Raw genomic sequence first — 21753 nt, 5'->3', positions numbered from 1 at the left:
TCTATTCCACCATTATTTCTATGTATTTTGGTCCTGATCCCTATTTGAGTCAACTTAGTCTTCTGATAGTTTTTCGTGCTGCATAATATTTAGTAGTTATAAAACCACATTTAGTTGTTTTTAAATTATTTTTTTTTATTAGCTATAACATCAAAATATGACTCCCAAGGACGTCAGTGTGAAATCTCCAAATGATCAAAACTATAACGGGCACAAGAGGAGGAAGCGAAATGACCAGAAATAACACTAAATGTTCAAAAAAACATTCCTGCTCAGAAAATTTTTTTACCAGAAGATGCTGGAAATAGAAATGTCAGGACTGGGTAAGATGCCCCAGAAAAAAACTAGATCTGAGCATCTCAAGTGTTTGGCCATAAATAAAATAAAGTAGTGTCTTCAGACTGTTGGTAAAGAGTTTAACTACCTCAGCACTGAAAGACAAAACTCAAACTTTTTTACAAATAGGCATTGTTTCCTCACGCTAAAAAAATAAGGAACACAAGATTTCAGATTTTTTTAAATGATCACTTTTAATTCATACAGTAGTTGAAACAAACACAACCAGTCTGTGTGTGTGTGTGTGTGTGTGTGTGTGTGTGTGTGTGTGTGTGTGTGTGTGTGTGTGTGTGTGTGTGTGTGTGTGTGTGTGTGTGTGTGTGTGTGTGTTCAGTCTGCCGGACAAAGTCACCCTTGCAAATAAAGTCAAACAAAATCAGTAAAGTCGTCCACCGTCGAAACAAGTCTTTTTCTCTGTCCCGACATCTCGGGAGTAGGAGCTGAAGCTCCTTGTTGAAATGCTTTATTTTGCCCAGTGTGTCCTTGGGTCAGAGAGATTCCTGGAGTCGAACGGGACTGGATGTCTTCCTGAGCCTGAGGTGCAGCACAGAGTTGGAAAAGACGGTTTAAATTCAGACTGGCAAACGTAAGTGAAAAACGTGTTGGTGAGGGAGTGCCTTGTAATTCTTGAGTTTTTAAACTTACTCTGGTCCTGATCCTCTTTATGTGTCGTAATCTGGCAAGCCACTTGGAAGCATAAGCATCCGAGGGATTCGCTCTGTACTGATGCACCAAAGAAGCCATCTAGACACAGCAAGCAAAGATTTATTCTGGGGGAGTTTAGGGAAGAAATTGAATGTGAAGAGTCTTTTCACGGAATAAATTAATTAAATAAAAGATCTACATAGTGTGCAGCAGAAAGTTTCTTTTTTTTATTTTTTCCTTCAATGTTTGTTTACGGTGCTTTTTACCACCTGAAAGTATTTCATGTTTTCTAATGTCAATTCCACAAACCTCCATTTACTTTATTGGAATATTTATATAATAAAGTAGCAGAAAAGAGAAAGAGGAAAAAGAAAACATGACTTTGAAACTTTTATGGAAAATGTATAATGCATAAATATTTAATCTAATGTAATGCCTTCAAACTTCACCAGATAGAGAACAAACAACATCATGAAGACCGAGGAACACGAATACAAGCAAAGGAGACTGATGTGAAGTTTAAACCGGTTAAAAATTTGAAATGAGGCATGAAAACTATGCCTCATTTTCCTTCTACTTCACAATTATACTAAATTGAGTTGGTCTATAATGAGATGCGTTGAAGTTTCTGGGTGAAACTTGACAAAACGCGAAAAACTTCAACCGAGGTGAATATTTTCACAAGACTCTGCAGAAGTACGGATCAGACTCACATTTGCATGCAGAGCCATCTGTCGAACAAAGAGTGGCAAGTTGCGGTCAGATACGATTTTTGCAACGGTGGTATCAACCAGGCCCTCGAGGTCTGAAAAGGCAGAATAAAATGAGTCACATCGATAATGATGAGGAGCAAAGACGGCAGCAATTAACTCACCTTTCCGACACTGCAGAGATACAAGGTTACATTCATAGTCCAGTGGCTTAATAACCACTTCAACGAAATTAAACTGACCCTAAAACGGAGAGAAACGTACTCTGTAATGAAAACTAAAATGCATTCTAGTGATTTCTCTGGATTTATTTACCTTTATGGTGCCCAGTTTGTAATCTTCTCCCGAGTCGTTGTAGACCACCATGACAAAGTCGTTGCCGATGTGTCGCTTCTTGTTGCAGCAGCCCTTGTCACTCTCTCTGTTCGGCATCAGCGTGGCTATGTGGAAGATGGCTGCAGACACACGGTTTCATTTAAAGTTTAACCACTAGTCATCATGGAAATAGCCGGCGTTGTGACACGAGTGCACACACCCTGCATGATGTCGTCGTGCCAACAGTAGGTGAACTCTCCATCATCCCCGTACTGATCCAGCCCGCCCAGGAAGATCTGGTCGGGGTCGCAGTCCTTCAGGTGGATTAGTTTGCCGAGCCCGGTGAGGAACGCGGCGTAGCGGTTCGACCCGTATTCGTTGGACAGGATGGCAACTTCATTGTTAACCTAAAGAAGGAGAACGAGGAGGATGAAGGTGGACAGTGCTGTGAGAAAGTATTTGCACATACTTACAAACTTCTTCTGCATTTGCCATTTTGCCACACCTAAATGTTTTACATCATTAAAGAAATGGGAGCATATGAGACAAAATAACCAGAGAAAATAAACTGCAGTTTTCAAATAACGAAGAACAGAATCTGACAACATGAAGTAGTCTGAATGGTTTTAAACATTATACATTATGAACCTGTTCCTAGGTGTAATTACTGTTCCACATTGACCCAGACTGGCTTGGATAGTTTTTATTTCCTTAAAGGGGCGGTGTTACCCGTTTTCCAGGCACATGGAGCCATTTTATAACACGATTGAGAAACTATTACCTGCAGTTGTAAAAAAAAAATGCTAGGCTATACATATCAAATTTCTCACAACATTCCTCCATTAAGCCTTTATTTATGCTCTCAGCAGCGTTGCCCTGAAAAGTACTCGGTATGATAAACTCAGCAGATGCACCGTTCCGCCAGGTGTTTTTAACTGCTGCTGGCCTCCCTGAATCGCTTTTCACAGCTGCGTATGATGTAATAAGCCAGGTGTGTTCTCACCTGGCCAGCTCCAACAAACACAACTCCAATCTTATGGGTATCATAAGGAGGCATCTGGTCCAGAACCTTCACAGCCCGATCAATCACCTGCAGCCGGGGACAGGATGGACGCACAGCGGACAGCGAAGGGTTAATGTCTTTCTCAGAGAGACTGGACTGTCATGGCGTTACCTTTCATCAGGTACTTACATTTCTGAGGTAAATCATATTTTTGCAATAATTCAGCCTCATTTATAAAATGTAAAGTCTTACATTTCCAGACATAATAAAAGAATGATCCGATCTTTACCAGGTAATGAAATCAATACATGCAGTTGAATGAAAGGATTTACTTAATTTTTGCCTTTTTTATTACTTTTCTTTTTATACAAATACCAGTAGGGAACCAGTTCTGTGTCTCGTACACTTGTGGTTACATTTCAATCATTTCCACACATCATGAAGACCAGATCATTTTCAATATATTCCTAGAAACTGGAAGATAGTTTACTTTCTTTTGACTGTTTATGCAGCAGCGCTTCGTTTTCATTGACTGGATCGGATCAGACCAACGTGGGGAAGAGGCGGCTTACCTGAGTTTTGGGCAGCAGCAGCGGTTTATTGGCTTCATTCCCAAAGAAAGGAGAGTGATATAGCTGAAGGAAGACAAAGCTAAAAAAAAAAAAAGAAGAAAATGTTTCAAGAAATTATCTTTGAATGAGAATCTTCACATAAAATATTCAGAAGAATATTTTGAATATGCTAAACGCTGTTGGTTTGTTTTTAGATATAAAACTTTATGATCCTAAGATGGATTGGTCTGTTCAACTGTGGGTTTTGCCTATAAGTGAGGCCACCTTCATATTTATCAGTCTGGGGAAGGGAAGACACTGACTACTCAAAGTTTAGGTCTTTTTGTTTTTCCCATCTGTCCAGTAATGGTGGTTAAAGCCCAGATCCAGTTCTGTCTGTAATAATCTGCTGACTACCTGGGACTCAGTCCGGAGAGCTTCTCTGCGTTGCTGGGCCCGGGTCGGCTGTGATACGAGTCCCTCTCAGTCTTCCTCTCTCTCCTGGAGGACGGGGCGGAGACAGAGATGGTGTGACCTCGGGGTCGGTGGCCTCCGCCGGGAGAGATGGGTCCAGGCAGAGCTGGCGCTGCTGGAAAGGCCAACTTCATGGCAGTTCCTCCACTCTGAGATAACAAGCCGGAGCCCTCACCACCCTGGGCCGGACCTCCTGGTCCATTAAAGTCCGCCCCGGTGCTCCCCTCTACTTTGTCCTTGTCTGAGCAGGGCTGCTGCAGTGCCTGAGGCTTGCCATCTGAGGGCGCTCTGGGTCGCGCGGCGTCGCCCTGACTTTTCTCAGACTCCAGCGCTGCTTTGGTGAAGGCCTCCGGCAGCGTCTGCAGCTCCGGGGAGGAGCTCGACTTGTTCAGTCCATGACCCTGGGACTGAGAGTGGCTCTGAAAAGGAAGGTCAGGGCCCTGGCTGCCCGGGGTGGAGGGGCCAACGCTGGGCTGATCGATGGGAATCGCTCCTTCGCTCACCTCCTCCAGAGTGGACTTTTCATCATCCTGACTGGAGGTGGAGGAGGACTGAAAGTCAGGCAGAAGACAAGAACATTTTTATTCCTTTAGCATATTCTAGCAGATTAACTCATAAAATTATATATAAAAAAATCAAACAAGATTTTATTACTTGCAGAAAGTAACAAAGAACATATCTAATTTAGTTCCAAGAGGAATCAAGTTGATTTATGGCATAATAACCAAACCAGAAGATCCCAGCGTACATCAGGGTGCAACAAAAATATTATTTATAATCTACCAAACATGTTTTTTCTGTCCCAAATTAGAAAAAAACACACTTACAGTTAAACAAATAAGACAATCTTGTTTTTGTTTAAAAAACCCCAACATGTCTCCTCCAACAGTGTTTTCCATCATCATGCTTCACATTTAGTGACACAGAATAAAAGGTCAAGCATAAAAAAAACTAAGTTAATCTTGGTAACAGCCTCCTGCTGAACATTAACATAAACTCATTCATTTAACTAAGGGATTCAATTTAAAGTTTATTGATCTTTGAGAGGGTGTACTTGCATTGTTATGCAATTACCATTATATTATTTCAAAGCTGCCCCAAAAAAGAAAATTAATTGCAATAGCTTCCAGGGTAATGTACTGCTCAGCAAAATGTGTTTTCCTGGCAGGCCTACAAATAAATGTAGATGTGAATAAATCTAATAAAAAGCATTTTCTCACCACTTTCCTTATATTGTCCTTTTAAAACGGCCCCCCATACTCCATTAAGTATGAACACGAGTGGGTGAAAATAAATTGTTTTTGTTCTTCGCTGCAGTCATAATTAGCAGTGCACAAAAGCAGCCCGTTTATCACATCGAACTCTCGAGAGTTAAACAGAAATAAATTCTGCAGGAACCATCTTGTTGGTTCTTGTCAGAATCAACTTCCTTGGGTTCGTTTCAGCCACATTCAGCGACTTACCCTGCTGAGCGGTCCGGGAAGCGGCGCCTTGTCAGACATGAATATGGGCTCGGAGGGAATCGGCTCAAACTCTTCACCCTCTACCCACTCGAGAGGGGCGCTCTCTGCTGTGACCCCTGAACCCTCCTCCGGAACCGCCGCAGAGTCTGCAGCAGGACACGCCAATCGTTATGCGCATCACAGATGGAGAGACGCATCAACGATTCACTCTGAACTACGTCCAGGTTAGTCACACGGACATGTACTGCTGTAAGAGTGAAGGAGTAAATATTTCAGCAGCTGTCAGTAGTTATTATTGACACAGTCTCTCTGAAGTCTAACACGATTTTAGAGGCAAATGATTCATTCTGACATGAAACAGAAACAAACACATTTAAACATCAATCAGCAGACTCAGGCCCAGGAAGGAGATCACGACCTACAGAGAATCACACAGAAATGCTGAGCTCAGATCAGTTTGGCAGGTTCTATTCATCACACGCTTGTCTACTCCATTATCATTCAGATTCATGCAACTTCAGCCGCTTCTTTGCTTAACTGGTTTCCCAGTAGAGCAAAGAAGTGCCTAATGAGATCTGGGCTTTCCTGTTAACAGAGGTTAAGGGGCAGCCTGGGGGTATATTTCAGAAATCCGAGTTAGACATTGGAAAGGAAAGAAAAGAGAAAAAAGAATCAAAGGAGGGGTCAAAAACTCCACTAACTCCACTTTTCCTCTGCTACTGATTGACCGATCCAAGAGCAGGCACGACTTAGTCATCAGTCACAGATGACCTTCCCTCCAGGGTTAGGAAGAGACGTTCATGGAAAGCAGGGACGGTGAGGTTCCCAACTTGTACAAAGTTTGAGCATAAAACAGCCCGTCGTAAGACACAACAGTTTTATTTCATGTTTGCAGGATAGAAAACTAACAAGACGCTCCTTTAATTTGTCTTTCACTTGGAGTGAAAGTACAAACTTATAGTTCAGTGATTTCATAATTGTTCCTAATGACAATTGTGAAGTTGTGAGCTCCATTATTTACAAGATCCTGTCAGAAGTTCACCAGTTTAGAAAGCTAAAGACGCTAATGTTTTCAGAGGAGACTTCAGGGGAAAGTGTTGTCTCGTATCACAAAGCATTAGGGCCGGGCTAAGAAAAAATAAAATTGCAGGAATAAAGTCAAAGTGTTATGAGAATAAAGTCAAAATCATATAAAACAGTCAATATCACAAGTTGTAAGAATACCTGAATCGTCGTAGTGATTCATAATAGCAGCAGCTACAGCAGCTCCTGATTAGAAGCTGATGCTGATGTGTTTACCACAACCTTATTCTGGTAACATTACAGATGTATTCACAAAATAATACAACTTCATTTTCATAGTATTAAGACTTTCATTTCATGTCACTTTCTTCTCGTAATATTTAATCTGTAAGTGGGAAAAAAAGAAAACATTTTGCAAGATATTCATTATTTATTTCCATTACTGTTTTAAAAGTTAATATGTTTCCTAAATACAAACGAATGTCATGTATTTTTGTCTCATTTGCTTAAATCTGTTCAATATTTCAGTTCAAATTTTCCAGAATGACACCAAAGCGTCTGCATTGTGCCTAAAAGACCACTGTTTTGTACAAGTGAGGAGAAATATACCACCCCAGGAGTTTTCTGGAAAGCAGGGAGGGAGGCAGAGGTGTGGGGTCACACATGATGACGGTACCTGCCCAGGAAATGCTCCTGTGCAACCTGCCAGGAGCTGGAGGTCCTGGGGGGCCACTGGCCATACCCAGAGACCAGAGCGAGCCGCCAACTGCAGGCGGGACGAACGGGAGAGGGGGGGCAGGGGCACATCGAGCCACAAAACACACCACAGCCAAACACAAACCAGCATTCCCACCATGAGAAGAATCCAATCGGGACCAAGGGGGTAAAATGTTGGGGGAGAAAAAAAAAAAAGAGTGAAAAATCAAGATGTGATAATGGGAGTAAATAAAGAGTAAAGACAAAATAAACTCAAAAATGAAGTCCAGAATGAATAAAGAACAAAACTGCTGCAAAGAAATTACAGAATTAAAAAGAAGATTAAAAGGATTAATCCGTTTTCTTACCAGCTGGTCATTTGACAACCGTTCCACTGAGATTAAGCACTGGCAGGTAAGTCGGGGTTGAGCGTAGTGCTTTGAAGGACATAATTACTTACCAGACATATTTAGCATCTGTAGCTGTTAAACCTTCCCACAATTTGTCCACAGACAGCTGATACAGATTTTATTCAAAACTTCAACAGTGAGATTTTCACTCAATTCTAACCTTTTTTAAAAAGGAAATGTTTGAGATCTACAATGATTTTGTATCTTGTTTGTAGGAAAATCTGACAATTACTTTGGTTCATGAAAATCTTGGCTGTTTGGTTTGTTGCTAGAATAGGTTCAAATTAAAAGAATGGACTGAAAATGTGTATTTAGTTTTTAAATAGGACAAATATTTTTCTATTCCCGGACTTATTTCAATTTGAAGATTTTGGTCTGTGTGGCAAAAGGTTTGTACACCACTGGTTTAAAGAAAAGCATGTGTGTCAGAAAGGCCCAGTCAAATCCCAGAGCTAAACCCTATTGAGAAAATATGGTTTAACAAAACACTGACTCAAAGCGGGCTGAAAGCAATGCACTACACATTTTAAATTTTGTATCAAAGACTTTGTACTCCATCTGTCACACATATGTAATATTTTGGCTGGCCTGACACAAAATAAACCATAGTCTTATCTGTTGATTAATTTTTACATTAACAGATTAAAAACTGGATGGCAAGCAGTGCTTAACAGGAGACTTTTTAGAGAATGTGAACCACACGAAGCTAGAACTATAGCTAGAATATGTTCTACCCTTTAGTTCTGGGTAGAACATATTTACAAGATTTTTTTGTCATCCTAAATGCAAAATGTTTATATTTTTGTACAGTTCTGGGTTAATTACTGCTCTCACTATGTTATTCTTGCAACAAATGGCCTTTTTTGAATCTGTATACTCCAATTAACGATTAATCGATTAGTAAATTACCTGACAATTATTTCAATGATCGATCAATTATGATTAATCCAATGAATTTCTTCAGCCCTACTTATAATTATTTCACTGTGTCTCTATTTTTTCCTACTGGAAACCCAAACAAATTATTTAATAGCTGGAGCATCTTCCATTACAGCTTCATCAGGCCAGGCCATGCTAGTCACTTCAGCGAGACATATTGTGATGTTTTAATATCATGAGATCTTGTTACAACCCTGTTACGTACAAATTTCTGTTCTGCTTATATAAAGTGTGGAGCGATAAATTCATAATTTCAGATCCAACTCACGACCACAAACATGTCCGCCAAGACTCCTTATACTGCCACTCACCGGTGCTGGAGCGCTGAAACAGGTTGGCCTTTCCTCCGGCGCTGCTGTGTGTTTGAGTGAGCGGTTCGGAGGCAGACGTTGGCGCTGGGGCAGCCGTGCTGGCTGGAGCGCTGGCTGTCTGAGTGGGAGGCTCCTTCACTCCCTCCATCGCCATCAGAACGGTGGAGAGCTCCTGCAGCGGCATGTTGCCCAGCTCAGAGGAGAAGGGACTGGGTGGGTTCTCCAGACACATCAGCCAGCTGGTGTTACCTGAGGTAACAAAGCGCCAGGAAGACACAACTGTGCTGTTGAATCAGGTTATAATAGTGGATTTAAAAAAAACAAAAACACAAAGGGCCTAGCCCAGGGATGATGTACCTGAGGGTCTCCGTATGAAGATCTCTGCCCAGCCCTGAGTGAGCATTGGAACAAACTCGGCGAGGCTGGGGTTGTCCTTGAGCGGAGGAGGGGCAGACAGAGCGGCAGCTGTGGAGGAGGGAGGACCGACGCCATCCAGGGTGGGGCCAGAGGAAGGAGACAGAGGAGAGGCCAACTCTCCCTCAGAGGGGGAAACCAGAGGACTGAGACTTGGAATAGGACCAGCACGCAGAGCGTGACCACCTGTAAAACAAGGGGAGTCTCTTTAATCACAAAGACAGGCGTTCTTCACACTGGACTGCAGACAAAAAGATGCTCGGATGAGATATTTACACCGAAAAGAGGAAGAAAAAGAACACAGATCAGCAATTTAGAGAATAAGAATAAAAACAGTACAGTGAAAATCAGGAATCAGAAAAATTCAGGAAACAAACGCAAACACATGAACAGAGTGACATGTCCAGGAGGAAATAAAAGCTACCTGATTTCAGGAGCTTTCCGGCTGGTGATCGTCTGTAAAACTGAGCAAGTCTTACCTGACCGGGAGCGGACTCGCGTCCGAGTTGTTCTGTTCTGTTGCTGACTGGACTGCGACTCCAGTTTGGCCGGAGCCTCTTTAGTCATTCGGGTGTGAAGAGACGGATCTGACCTGCAAACCCAACAGAGCAAAGGAAGTTCAAAAATCCTTGCAGACTGAGCGAAGTAGTAGAAGGCAGAAAAAAATGAAAAATAGTTGCTTTTAGGAAATTTTGCCTGTTTATAAAACTGTTTTTAAATAGAATACATGTGTTTTTTCTTAAAGACAAACAGCTAAGAGGAAATCTTACACCTTCTTGATGAGAAGTACATGCGAGGTCGTCAGATAGGTGTAAAAAAAACCAACAACAAAGAAAACAACAAAAGCTAGCATCACCTGGTCATTTCTCCTCCTCCTCCTCCCAGACGCTCTGACATATCCATTCCCAGCAAAGCTTGCGTTCTGACACCGCCACTCGTTGTGATGGTGACAAGCTTGTTGCCCACCAACCAGGTCATGCTGCGACCTCCGGCTAACAGAAACTCAGCGATCGGAGACCTAAGACGACAGCGGGGAGCTAGACGTTTAACATTTTACTCGACAAATACAACAATCCAGCAGAAATACTGAAACTGCAAGAGAAATCAGCTGGTGGCCGAAATCTGACCATTTCCAGCCCGTTCAGCCCCGACTGGTGACGAGCCATTTAAACATCTGATTAGAGATAGACACACACAAACAAAAGCACACACAGACCACCACAAACCTCTTTGGCAGAGCAGAGAAGTTTGAGAACACGTATCGAGCCATCATGTCTAGACACGTCTCCGTGAGCTCCAGGTGGACGGTCTTGAGTCCCTCATCGGCCTGAGTCGCTGCATTTTCATCAGCAGAGCCCAGACTGCAGGTCGTGGTAGAAGTCTGCATCCTAAAAGACGGGAAAATGAGAGATTACTAAACAGCAGGAGAGCAAGAGAAAGGCATGCACCGTCAGTTTACCTAGGCGTGCATGCTCCGAGACAACAGGAATTAAATGGGAATTTAAAAAATGCAGAGACAGCACACCAGTGATCACGTTTCTACCTACATCACATGCAAAACGAGCGTTAATATGCACGCTTGAACATAAAATGAAAAGACTTTACATCAAGCACAAAACACAGACAAAGGCTGCAGCTTGGTCTGAGTGAGCAGAGAGGCAACACATTTTTAGGTTATTTTTGTTTGGTTAGTTTTATGCAGGCAGATCTGCGGAAGGGACTAATTTAATGATATATTTTTGACTCAAGTCAGACAGAAAGGAATAGTAAAGCGTGAGTCAAATCTCTATCTGTGTCCAGTCGAATTTAGACGGAAACAAGACGGAGTCTGCAGTCGCAACGATTGATTCAGAGCCACACTTCAGGTGGACCGAGACGTCTCTGTTGTTGACAGGAGGGATTATTCAAGACTGTTTCAAATCCAAATCACTAAGACAGAAAAACCTAAAAAAGAAATAGTATCTACAAATAATAGATGGCCAGAAACAATTGAAAATTAACTGAATGCATCAAAATTATGTCTTCCTCTTGATGTACTAATTTGTTTGTTTATTATTGCTTTCTTTATGCAGACCATAAGGTCTGTAAACAAAAGTAAGAAAATTAATTAAAATGGCTTCATGTTACAAATATTGTCCTTCTAGAAGGATAAATATTAAACTCTCATTCAGACCAAGCCCTGGCATCTGAATTAAATCATATTTACAATCTTTTCCTCCTCTTACCTTTATTTCTTCTTCTTTAACTAATTTTTTTTTAATATGCAGTGGGCACAAACTCTATAAAAACACAACCACTCAACACTCCAAACTTATAGCCATCAAAGTAAAATATTTCTGTGCTTTTAAAGTAAATAATCAATGGAAATAAATAAAACTGACAAGTGTTAAATATGGTCATGTTGGAGTTGGTGCCCACATGGACACAGGTGAAAGTGAAACAAACTTAAATTTCAAAAAGAAAATATATATATATATATATATATATATATATATATATATATATATATATTAGCAGCCTTTTAACAGATAAAAGCAGGTTAAGAAGATCTACACTGCAGTTTTCTAATAAAACAGTTTCTCAACCAAAAGTTACACATGTCACTGTTTTGCTGCCATCTGTTGGTAAACTGAGGCGTAATATGTCTGTTATTACTAATTCTGTTCATAGAACTGAATTTTGGGAGAATTTTATGTGATGGACCAACATAACACATGACATAACCGTGAAACGTTTTTTTGCAAATAAATGAATAATAATCAAGAAGTGTGGTCGGCATTTGTATTCAGGCCACCTTTGGTTCTTATAAATAATGTCAACAACCTGAGCCTAAGTTGAGCTCACCTGTGAGTAATTTATTCACAGCTGTTCGCCGAAAGACGAGCTGAAACTATGGCAGATGTTTAAGCAGAATAATGACAATAAGAACACAGCCAGAGCTACGCTAGAACAGTTTACTTTAAAGAGCCATCATATGTTGAAATGGTCCAATCAAAACCCAGAGCTACGTATATCTAATTAAGAATCTGTCACAAAACTTGAAAATCAGTCTGACTGTTCTCCATCCAATCAGGATGAACTTGAGCTATTATGCCACTCAGCTCCTCCAGACTAGCGGCAGCAGCAATTGGTGGAATATCTGCTGAGCTCATCATACAAACTATTTCTCAGTCCAACGCTCCTAAGCATTGCAGCATATAGTAAAGAGCAGCAGTTTCTTAAAGAGACGGAGGATAATTTCAAGGCATCAAATTGCAAAGTCAAATTTCTTTTAAAGTTGTTTGGTATATGCAGTATTTTTAAAACAGATGAAGGTAATTAGTTACTTGATTGTGCTATAAAACAGCATCGTGTTCATGGAAAATACACGACACAGCCCCTTTAAGGATTTCCAGATTTAGCTAAGAAAAATATCTGTAAAGAGATAATGTGTTTTCTTTTCACTCCTCTTATTTGTGTTGGCCCATCATGTAAAATCCCACAGTATCATGTAGATGTTTCTGGTTATAAAGTTAAAAGGTTCAAGACGTGTGAATACTTTTTCCAAGGTTCTGTAGCAACATTGTAACCACATTAAACTGCAGCGTTCGATCTCCTTTTACTCAGACACACGAGCATAAATGAGGCATACAAGTGATGCAGACACAATCTGTGAGTGTGTGCGGTGATTGAGAACTTTTTAGTCAAAGTTTCACCTCAGCCCAAGCTACTCGCATCATCCCAGCCTAATAGATTGCCATGGTCATAGTGAAGCCAAATGAAACCAAAAAGATGTCAAGCAGGCAAACAAAGCTGTTGTGCCCATCATTGGCAGAGGAAGGAGAAGTGCCTGTCCCGCCCCGACTGAGCGAAAGAGACCAAAGCTGTGGGTCGTAGTTGCTGTAAAAAGGGAAATAAAGACGGCGCCATTTTGAACGCACGTGCTCGGCACCAGTCCCTCTTGGCATTCATTTGCTACTAAAGCCAATCGAAACCAGTCAGCAATTCACCCAGCAAAAAGTAAAGCTGAATCAAAAAGTGCAAACAAGTCATAAAATAATTTTTAAAAAGCAAAACTTGTGTTAGAGCAGAAATAAAAACATCAAAGTGGATAATGATGTTTTCCAGTGGCTTCAACAAACACGGCATGCAAAAGCAAATCATAGGAACAAAATCCAAAACAGCACATGTACAGATACAGCCGAAAACAAATCCAAAAGGCCATCACACACCTTCCTCCAGCATGCACCACCCATTCCAGGAGTCCCGCTTACAACAACCCCCCTATGACTCCTCGACGGACCCATCTGACCCCCCATCAACCATCCCATGGAGGAAGCAACAAGTGTTTAAGCTGTTATTGTTGGTTTGTTTTTTTTTTTTTGGTTTTTGCTTCGTTACCAAGGAGATTCTTTTCTAACCTGCGAACCGCGTGTTCGGAGACGCTGATGCTGCGGGAGCGGAAAGCCTCCATGGCCGAAAGGTCCCTCAGCTCTTTAACTGGAGAGCTGCTGCTATTGGCTACTGATGCCGCCGGCTTTGCCACTTTTCCAGCCCGCAGGCTGGGGACCGAGGTGGGCAATACGTTGGGCGGTAAAGGGGTGGGTTGTCATGACGATGGAAGTGGTTTGGGAGCAATAGTGGAAGGAGTGGTTTTTCAAAAGTACACCAGGAGACAGCAGGAATCATCACCCGAGCACCGCAGCAACACGAGCAGTTGACGGGGGGGCGAACGCCACGCAGGGTGAGGGGAGGAGGGCGGGGCACAGAGCACAGACATCAAATGAGGGGAGGGGCCAGGAGCAATGTGGGGGAGGATCCAGGATGACACAACCACCCCCAAAACCACAACCACAACGCAGCACCCAATCGCAGGAGGCAGCAGAGGAGGAGGGTCAAATAAAGAAACAAAAAACAAACATAAGGTGAAAATTAACAGCAGTGAACAACATGAGTCAGATAACAGGAGAACGGAGAAAGAAAAGAGGATTTAAGAAAGGGTAAAACCAAAAATAAAACACACCAGCTACAAAGCAGAGGGTCAAACAGCCTCTGCTACTCAGAAATCAAAAAATACACAGGAAGTATTCAGGAGAGCAACAAAATACACATTTCTGCAGGTTCAAAGTGACGGAAACAACTAATGTGACAGAGTTATAGAAGTAGTGATGGGTCGTATGGAGAACCAAAAGTGCCACAATCCATAAATTAATAAATAAAGTTGCTAAATAAATGCTTAAGTATGTTAAAATATTAACATTTTAACATATAACACATTTCTGATAAAACAGAATGTGTTCCTTTTTATCAGACAACATCTATTTGTGTTCTGATAAAACACAAATAAATATTTAAATGTTATAGATGTTATTTATATTCTGCATTTAAAACATTAAAACTAAATTATTTAAATATAATCAAAATGCTAAAGTTTAAGTGTTTATCTGTACACTTTACCTGTCAAAGTCGGGGGGCGGGGCAAAGCCTGCTAAAGACAAGGCCATTGGTCGGTTGTTTAATGAACTAAAGTACAAAAATATATTTTTTAATTTACAGAAATACATGATTTTAACACACAAACTGTTTTTTATTCTGTATTTAATAAATTGACAGTCTAAATATTGACTGTCAATATTTAGACTGTCAATATTTATAGTCAATTATAACTCCAAATGATTATCTCCATTTTCTTAAATTATCACATCCATAAGACTGAATGAAACTTACTGGATTGTGGCAGTTTTGGCCCATGACAGGACTAAAGCACAGGTTTTGCAAAATAGAAAGCAAAACATCAGAAATAGAACAAAATCAAACTATTGGACTAAAGATGTGGATTGGAGAACAGCGGGTCAAATGTTAAAGAATGCAAGCAAAGCTTTGGATTTTTAAAAAAAATAATCTTGAAAGTAAACCAGCATTAAATGAATGAATGTAATGACGTGCTGAGCACCAATCCTGCAGCAGGCATTAAAAGCACAAGGATGATGATGCCATGTGTGAGCTACTGGAGGTGGCTTAATATTGATTATTGGTGTAATATTAGTAGAGGAACCACAAAGAGAACCTGGCAGAGGTTCTCATTCCAGTTGGATTTGTCATATTTGTCATGTTGCAACCACAGACATTTTATATTACACACCAAACGTCCAAATGCAGCCGGAGGCCCTCGACCCAGATACAAAAATAGTAAAAAAATTACCACTAATTTAGTTTGATAGTAAATAGGACAACAGACATCAAGTAGCTTTTACGCCAAATCAGTATGTTTTGATCTAAAACAATCAAACACCGGACATCGGGCTGCACTGAATTTTATTTAGTGGTATAAGATTAAAATGAACACTACACTTCTAAGGTTTTTTCTGAGATGAAAACAATGCAGGACGGGTTTGCTTCCACTTCACCAATATATACCACTTTGTGTTAGTCTATCACATTAACAAAACAAGAGTTTGTGGTTTCAACTTGACAAACTCTAAAGTTACAAATACCTCTTGAAAGGCACCGTACTGCAAATGCAGTACTGAATACTGAATATCAGTCCAATATTAGTGAAAACACCACATTCATTAAGCATTTTGGAGGATGGAAGAGGCATTTTTGTTTGGTATTTTTCATGAGGTACTTTAGAGGAACTGATCTTATGTTCAAAACCAAACTAATCTCTTATTTATACATATTTTTCCAACAAAACAATATTTGCTAATTAGCTCCAGTTACTTTCAGGCAAGAAAAATCAATACCCGTGTAGTATTGATTTTATTTAATACTGAACAGCATTAAATGTTGTTTTTTTTAATGCTGTTCAGGTGGAAGTAGAACTAATAGTCAATGGTGTTTTCTGATTTTTCTAGTGACATGAAGATCCAGTCCATAAAACAGTATTTTTAATATAACTTTTCTGCTTTTATTTTACAATAGTTCTAAAATTACAGCTCTCCCGTCAGAAGATGTTTTGAGTCATTAAATTTCAGCTGGATAGACTTCATCCAAAACATTAGGATCCTTAGCCGTGTTTGTACTACTGTTTCTTTTAGTTGGTTCAACTGCAAAACGGAAAAGAAACGACTTACTCAAAGAACGCTGCTTACAACTCAGAGTTCCCCTCATGAACAGGGAATGTGTTTCTTATAAATGCCAGTGAAATGAGAAAGAAGAAAGAACTTTAGCTTTTCTCTGATCTCATCCTGGTGTTCGTATGACTGTAAAGTAGTGAGTGAGAAACAAAGTACAAAAACAAAAAAACAGCCGAATTACATGATGCTAGCAGCTAAAAAACAATTAACTGCTACAACATCACACAAGTGATGAAGTTAAAACAGCATCCACTATGAATCACTTGCATGACAAATTGTGACAGAACCGATTTTAAAGATGCGAACAGAAGATGTAGAAGGAATAATGATCACCATGGCAACCCGAGAGGAGTCACAGCGGTTAAACACATCAGCGTATTTACCCCCATCCCTCCTGACATCGGCCACATTGGGCTGTGTGCGGTGCTGCCGGCTGCTACGTCAGCAGAGGGAGGAAATGTGCTTTACCTTTTGGGTCTCTCATTGAGGCTGGTGCTTCGCGCGCGGAAAGGGCTTTGCTCGTGTCCGTCGTCAAACGGAAGCAAGGCGTTGGAGCGCAAGCCCTGCAGAGAAACATTTCCAGAGGTCACTCTGAAATGTACCGACCCAAGCCAGTCCAGAGGCAAACATTGAGAACAGGCGTGAATTTCAAACCGCTCTCTGGGTTTAAGTGCCAGGATGATGTGATGTAAACACGTAAGACAAATTATTTTGAGGTTTTTTCCACCTTAAATGTGGCACATAGTCCACAGAATTTAACAAAAAAAAAAATAGAGTTTATATCAGGCCTAAAAAAAATCCAACCCAGCTTGAGCCCGTTACAACCTGTTTTACTTTAATTAGTAAAACAGACATATTTTAATTAAGATTTTACTGCTTTCATTTTTATTCCATAATTTGAGTAACTTCTCCCATTTTTAGCTTCTGTTTAACATCTTCCAGCTTCATTTTGTTGCTTGTTGTAACCACAGTGTGAGTCAAGTGGAAATCGTCTGTGACTGATAGGAGCGGAGCAGGGTGCGGCTGCACAAGCATTTATAAACATCTGCACCTGTCCTTCTTTTCTCAACAGGGTACGCTGTCAATTCCTCTATTTAGACTATAATAAGTAGTTTAATACAACTATATATGGTGGATTCTCATTTGGTTTTCTCTGTGCTGTATGTATTGTAGGCTTTTTAAACGCACCACAGAAGCTTGAGCCCAACACAACCCGACCCTCAAGCAAATAACTTTGACCCAACCTGGCCCAAACCAATCACCTAGATTGTTTCCAATCTAAATATGAACATTATTCATATTATGTAAAGTACCGTTAAAAATAAGTTTTGTCTATGACTGCCTTGTTTCACCTTGGTGATGTACTGAACAAAGTCCTTGCGGAAGGGGAGTCTGCAGCGTATGAACCACATGGCGATCACATGATGGGCCAGGGATACGATGTATTGATTGAATCTGATAGGGATGAACAGAAATAAATCAGAGAGAGCCTGTGCAGCTGACAAAATGCACATTAACATGTGACGGCACTAACTTGGATGGATTAGTGTAGGGCAGCGAGATGGCGAACACGCTTACGTACTGCTCGGCTACAAAGTTGGCGTACAGATGGGGTAAGCGCACCAGAGCTGCAAGACACAGAGGACACCAAACATTACACACTTACAGTCTGAGATTATAACTAAACAGATTAGCTTTGCGAACTCACTGGAGAGAAACTCAAGCATGGGAGACGCCATGGCAACGGTAGCAGAGATGTGGGTGAGCTTGACTATCAGAGCCGGGAGAAGCTTGATCATGATGTCAGGCATCTCCACTGTGCACATCGTAAGAGCCACCACACACTGCTTGGCACAGCGATAGATGAGGCCGGTCTCCAGACACTGAACTAACTCTCTCTGCAGTAGGAGAAGGAAATTAAAGCCAGGAAGGTTCGGTACCAATTTGAAATCTACAAATAATTAAATTCTAAACCCAATAATGTCTACCTGTCTGGATTGGTCCAGGTAGCTATGGTAAGAGGTTATCGCCGTGAGAACGGGAACCACAGCCAGCTGGACATCTGTGCGGGAAAAACCCTCAGGCATCTTTTTCAAACGCTCCGAGATCTGACGATCCGTCACCTTTACAGACAGAAACGATGCGGGTCAACACCGATTACTGGTTTGTGAACTCGTTAATGCCTGTGTGTGTGTGTGTGTGTGTGTGTGTGTGTGTGTGTGTGTGTGTGTGTGTGTGTGTGTGTGTGTGTGTGTGTGTGTGTGTGTGTGTGTGTGTGTGTGTGTGCTACCATGGCGCAGAGCGTGGAACAGAGCTGGTCCAAGCTGCATGACGATGTGAGCAGCAGCACTTTGTACTGCAGTGTCCAAGGCAGTTTGTCCAGAACAAGTTTCAGCACTTTCCAGTCAGTTTCCTGGGAAACGAATAAATGAAACCAAATTAAAATCTTGTGTGCGCTGACCTGTTTAGAACAGATAACTAAATAAGAGACCGTAATATATTTACTCATGCAATTCTGAGTTATAATGAGTAATGAGCGTGCAGTCAACTCAAGTCAACTTTTGAGTCAACTCAAAATCCCAAAATATTAGGGGTGAAATGATAAATCATTGAAGTGAAAAATAAGGGATAAAACAAACCATTTCAATATAATTCTGTGTTAAAATCAATGTATTTATGGATAATTATTACATTGTATCCTTTTTTAAAACTGATCAATACTTGGAACATGATAAAAACTCATTCTAAACCCTGATCTAGATTATGTCTACAAATGTGTCTAAAACCCCTGTGATTATTAGTTTTTTCACAATAAATCCTTCCTGTCCTCATAATGTCATAAAAAAAATGTAGGCGGCTTCACTGTGTTGCATTATTTGAATGTTTCTGTGTACCATCTTGAGGCACTGCAGCAGGACGCTGAAGGCAGGCGCGTAGGGAAGACAGGCTGACCGGATGGAGGCTGCTGAAGCAGGAGGAGCCGCAGCAGCTGCAGCAGGACCGCCAGCAGGGGGCGATATGGAACCTGAGGGCTTCTTATCGCAAACCCGCTTCTCTGGCTCCCTGAAGAACAAAACGGTTTTGTCTTATTCAGGCTGCTTCAAGCGAGACGAGCTTCTTTTGTGCACGTTTCCGTTTTTACCCAGCGTCACAGTAGCAGTAAGGGCTGAACCTCATCACTCCGTCCTTGTTGGGCACCCCGACGCGGTGCAGAGAGTCGGCACGCATCATCAGGAAGAAGTCAAACACCTGAACAAACAAGTTGAAAAGAAAAAAGAAATGATGCAGGCCGGAGCTGAGCAGAGATAAAATGTGAACAGAAAATTTATTGGTTTTTACCTGCAGCCTAACAGCAGAAGCGATAGCTGAGCAGTATTTGCTCTTGTAGTGGAGCTGCAGGTGGCTGATAAGCAGCTCATAAACACGACTGGCATGGCTGGCTGGCAGGCTGTAAAGTTTGCTCTGTTGCAGGATAGAATAAGAGTTCTTCATGATACAATTCCACACCAATAACAGATTTATGTAAAAACAGACGCAACACTGCCAGAGAAGTACCTGCAGGATCTCCAGCAGCCCCAGCACTGCAGTCTTGACATCCTCCATGGGAGAGTCAGCTATGGGGTCAGAAGCCTCCAGGGATCCAGAGCAAACCAGAGAGCGACTGGCCACCTGTACGGAGAACTAGACTTCAACCTGACTGAACTGGAAGTGACTAAATGTCTCTGAGATCTCGTCTTTGCCTGCGTTTACCCGCTCGATGATGTCCAGGAGGCTGGTGAAGTGATGCGTGTTGCAGCCCTCAGCGAGGTCCACCAGCAGCTGGGTGGCCTGCTTTCTGACCGCCAGGTCCCGGTCTTCAGCGATCCCACTGAGCTGAGGGATCACCACCTTCTCAATTAGCTCGTCCTGGAGAAAAAGTAACAAAATGAAAGAAAAAAAAAAGCAGGGGCTTTTAGATAAATCTTTACTTTATATCAAATTAATCAGGGCTGAAACTATTAATTGAATTATTGAAATAATCAATAATACTCAACAAATTTAGTAATCGATTAATTGTTAGTGGAGTATTCAGACTAATAAAAAAGACAAAAAAACAAAACAACAAAAAAAAACATACAGAGCAGTAATTAAGCCCTAAGCATATAAAACATATAAAACATATATACATTTTGCATTTAAGATAAAAACACTGTTGTCTGTAAATATGTTTTTAGCCAAAACTTCTCAAGTGGCAGAGTTTTAACTTCAACCACTTCAGATTTACTAAAGAAATCCTACGTTGTTGTATTTTAGGCAATAAAATTTGAAATTTTAAAATTAGGAAAGGAATTGAATTATTCGTTAATTTGCATCATTTGCTATTTTTCTAAAACTGTATGAAAAGGCTTGTGAGGGTTTGTTTTTTTTAAATCTGTTGTCAGAATAATTGATGACTAAAATAATCGTTAGTTGCAGCCCGAAAGTTAACATAAATGATCAAACTTTACCACCCGTCAAAAAGTAAAGAGATGTTTAAAAACAAGCTTAGTTTCTAACTTTTAAATAGCTTTGAAGTGGAAAACAGCCCACACTAGAAAGTCTTTAATCTGATCAGTGCACTGAATTTACAAGAAAACGTAGCTGAGTGTTCAAACCTCGTAGAGCTGGCGATTAGTACTCAGAACGAACGACAGGATGTGAAGAACTTTGATCCTGATGCCACTGCGCGTCTCGTTTCTTCCAGAGGGACAAAGAGAGGACTCATTAGAAGTCTGATCAAAGCCGAAACAGGTGAACCGATTCCCGACAGAGCGCGCCCTACCTGAAGAATTTCTCCATCAGGCAGTGGAGGCTCTGAATCCAGCCATCCTTCGCAGGCTGAATGGATTGTGCTCTGTACGAGACGAGGGTCAGCACTGAGGCGTCCTGTCGCACACGGAGATTAAAAATGAGAACGGAAGGCGACCTGGAGGAGAGGATAAAACGCAGGGCAGCACAGGGAGTACGAACAGGTCTCTTGTCTGCACATTTCTCCACCAGACTGAAGAACTTCTCCGTGGAGCCGTGGTAGCCGTTCTGCTCGTACAGCTCTTCCACTGTGGTCAGAAGCTCATAAACGATGGCCTTCAACTCTGCGCTGCCTATCATCTGACAACACACACAAAAATAAAACGAGCTCAGTCTCTACAGAAATCTGTTGATTTCCCACCTTCTCTCCATGAGCGTTATGTTATGTGTGAACCTGAATCTGCTGCAGCAGCCGCTCTATGATGCCCAGCAGGATGTCCCATGTGACCACCTGGAGCTCTTTGCCGTATTTCTTAATCAGCCTGGTGATGGAGAGGACGATCTCATACGACACCACCTCGTTGGCACATGACATGGCCTGAAAGCAGAAGTCAGGCGGCCACCGTTATTACTCAGCA

The 21753-nt window shown here is 41.3% G+C and overlaps 1 protein-coding gene across 3 annotated transcripts in view; it reads right to left on the bottom strand.

Annotated features, from left to right (window-relative positions):
- Positions 1-522: 522 nt before the first annotated feature.
- The window catches only part of tsc2 (TSC complex subunit 2), a 28107-nt gene continuing 6876 nt past the window's right edge, over positions 523-21753 (bottom strand). For 2 of the 3 annotated variants that reach the window (XM_023334512.1, XM_023334511.1), the window contains exons 11-41: positions 21570-21713; positions 21338-21475; positions 21150-21253; positions 20983-21064; positions 20099-20254; positions 19904-20017; positions 19688-19810; positions 19491-19597; positions 19243-19411; positions 18639-18761; positions 18337-18471; positions 18057-18246; positions 17883-17976; positions 17701-17803; positions 16817-16911; positions 13691-13831; positions 10517-10678; positions 10147-10308; positions 9770-9882; positions 9234-9476; positions 8877-9125; positions 5498-5643; positions 3978-4585; positions 3582-3660; positions 3010-3096; positions 2227-2413; positions 2007-2146; positions 1856-1934; positions 1695-1786; positions 982-1080; positions 523-870 (exon numbers count right to left, since the gene is read on the bottom strand). In XM_023334512.1, the coding sequence (XP_023190280.1) occupies positions 703-870; positions 982-1080; positions 1695-1786; positions 1856-1934; positions 2007-2146; positions 2227-2413; positions 3010-3096; positions 3582-3660; positions 3978-4585; positions 5498-5643; positions 8877-9125; positions 9234-9476; positions 9770-9882; positions 10147-10308; positions 10517-10678; positions 13691-13831; positions 16817-16911; positions 17701-17803; positions 17883-17976; positions 18057-18246; positions 18337-18471; positions 18639-18761; positions 19243-19411; positions 19491-19597; positions 19688-19810; positions 19904-20017; positions 20099-20254; positions 20983-21064; positions 21150-21253; positions 21338-21475; positions 21570-21713 (4632 nt within the window). In that variant the 3' untranslated portion in view covers positions 523-702. The remainder of the gene's footprint in view (positions 871-981; positions 1081-1694; positions 1787-1855; positions 1935-2006; positions 2147-2226; positions 2414-3009; positions 3097-3581; positions 3661-3977; positions 4586-5497; positions 5644-8876; positions 9126-9233; positions 9477-9769; positions 9883-10146; positions 10309-10516; positions 10679-13690; positions 13832-16816; positions 16912-17700; positions 17804-17882; positions 17977-18056; positions 18247-18336; positions 18472-18638; positions 18762-19242; positions 19412-19490; positions 19598-19687; positions 19811-19903; positions 20018-20098; positions 20255-20982; positions 21065-21149; positions 21254-21337; positions 21476-21569; positions 21714-21753) is intronic. The other variant, XM_023334513.1, reaches the window with a different exon arrangement.

The sequence above is a fragment of the Xiphophorus maculatus genome, chromosome 5, assembly GCF_002775205.1.
Source record: "Xiphophorus maculatus strain JP 163 A chromosome 5, X_maculatus-5.0-male, whole genome shotgun sequence".
Taxonomy (NCBI): domain Eukaryota; kingdom Metazoa; phylum Chordata; class Actinopteri; order Cyprinodontiformes; family Poeciliidae; genus Xiphophorus; species Xiphophorus maculatus.
The sequence above is the reverse complement of the archived record's forward strand: the minus strand, read 5'-3'. Positions and strand labels throughout refer to the sequence as shown.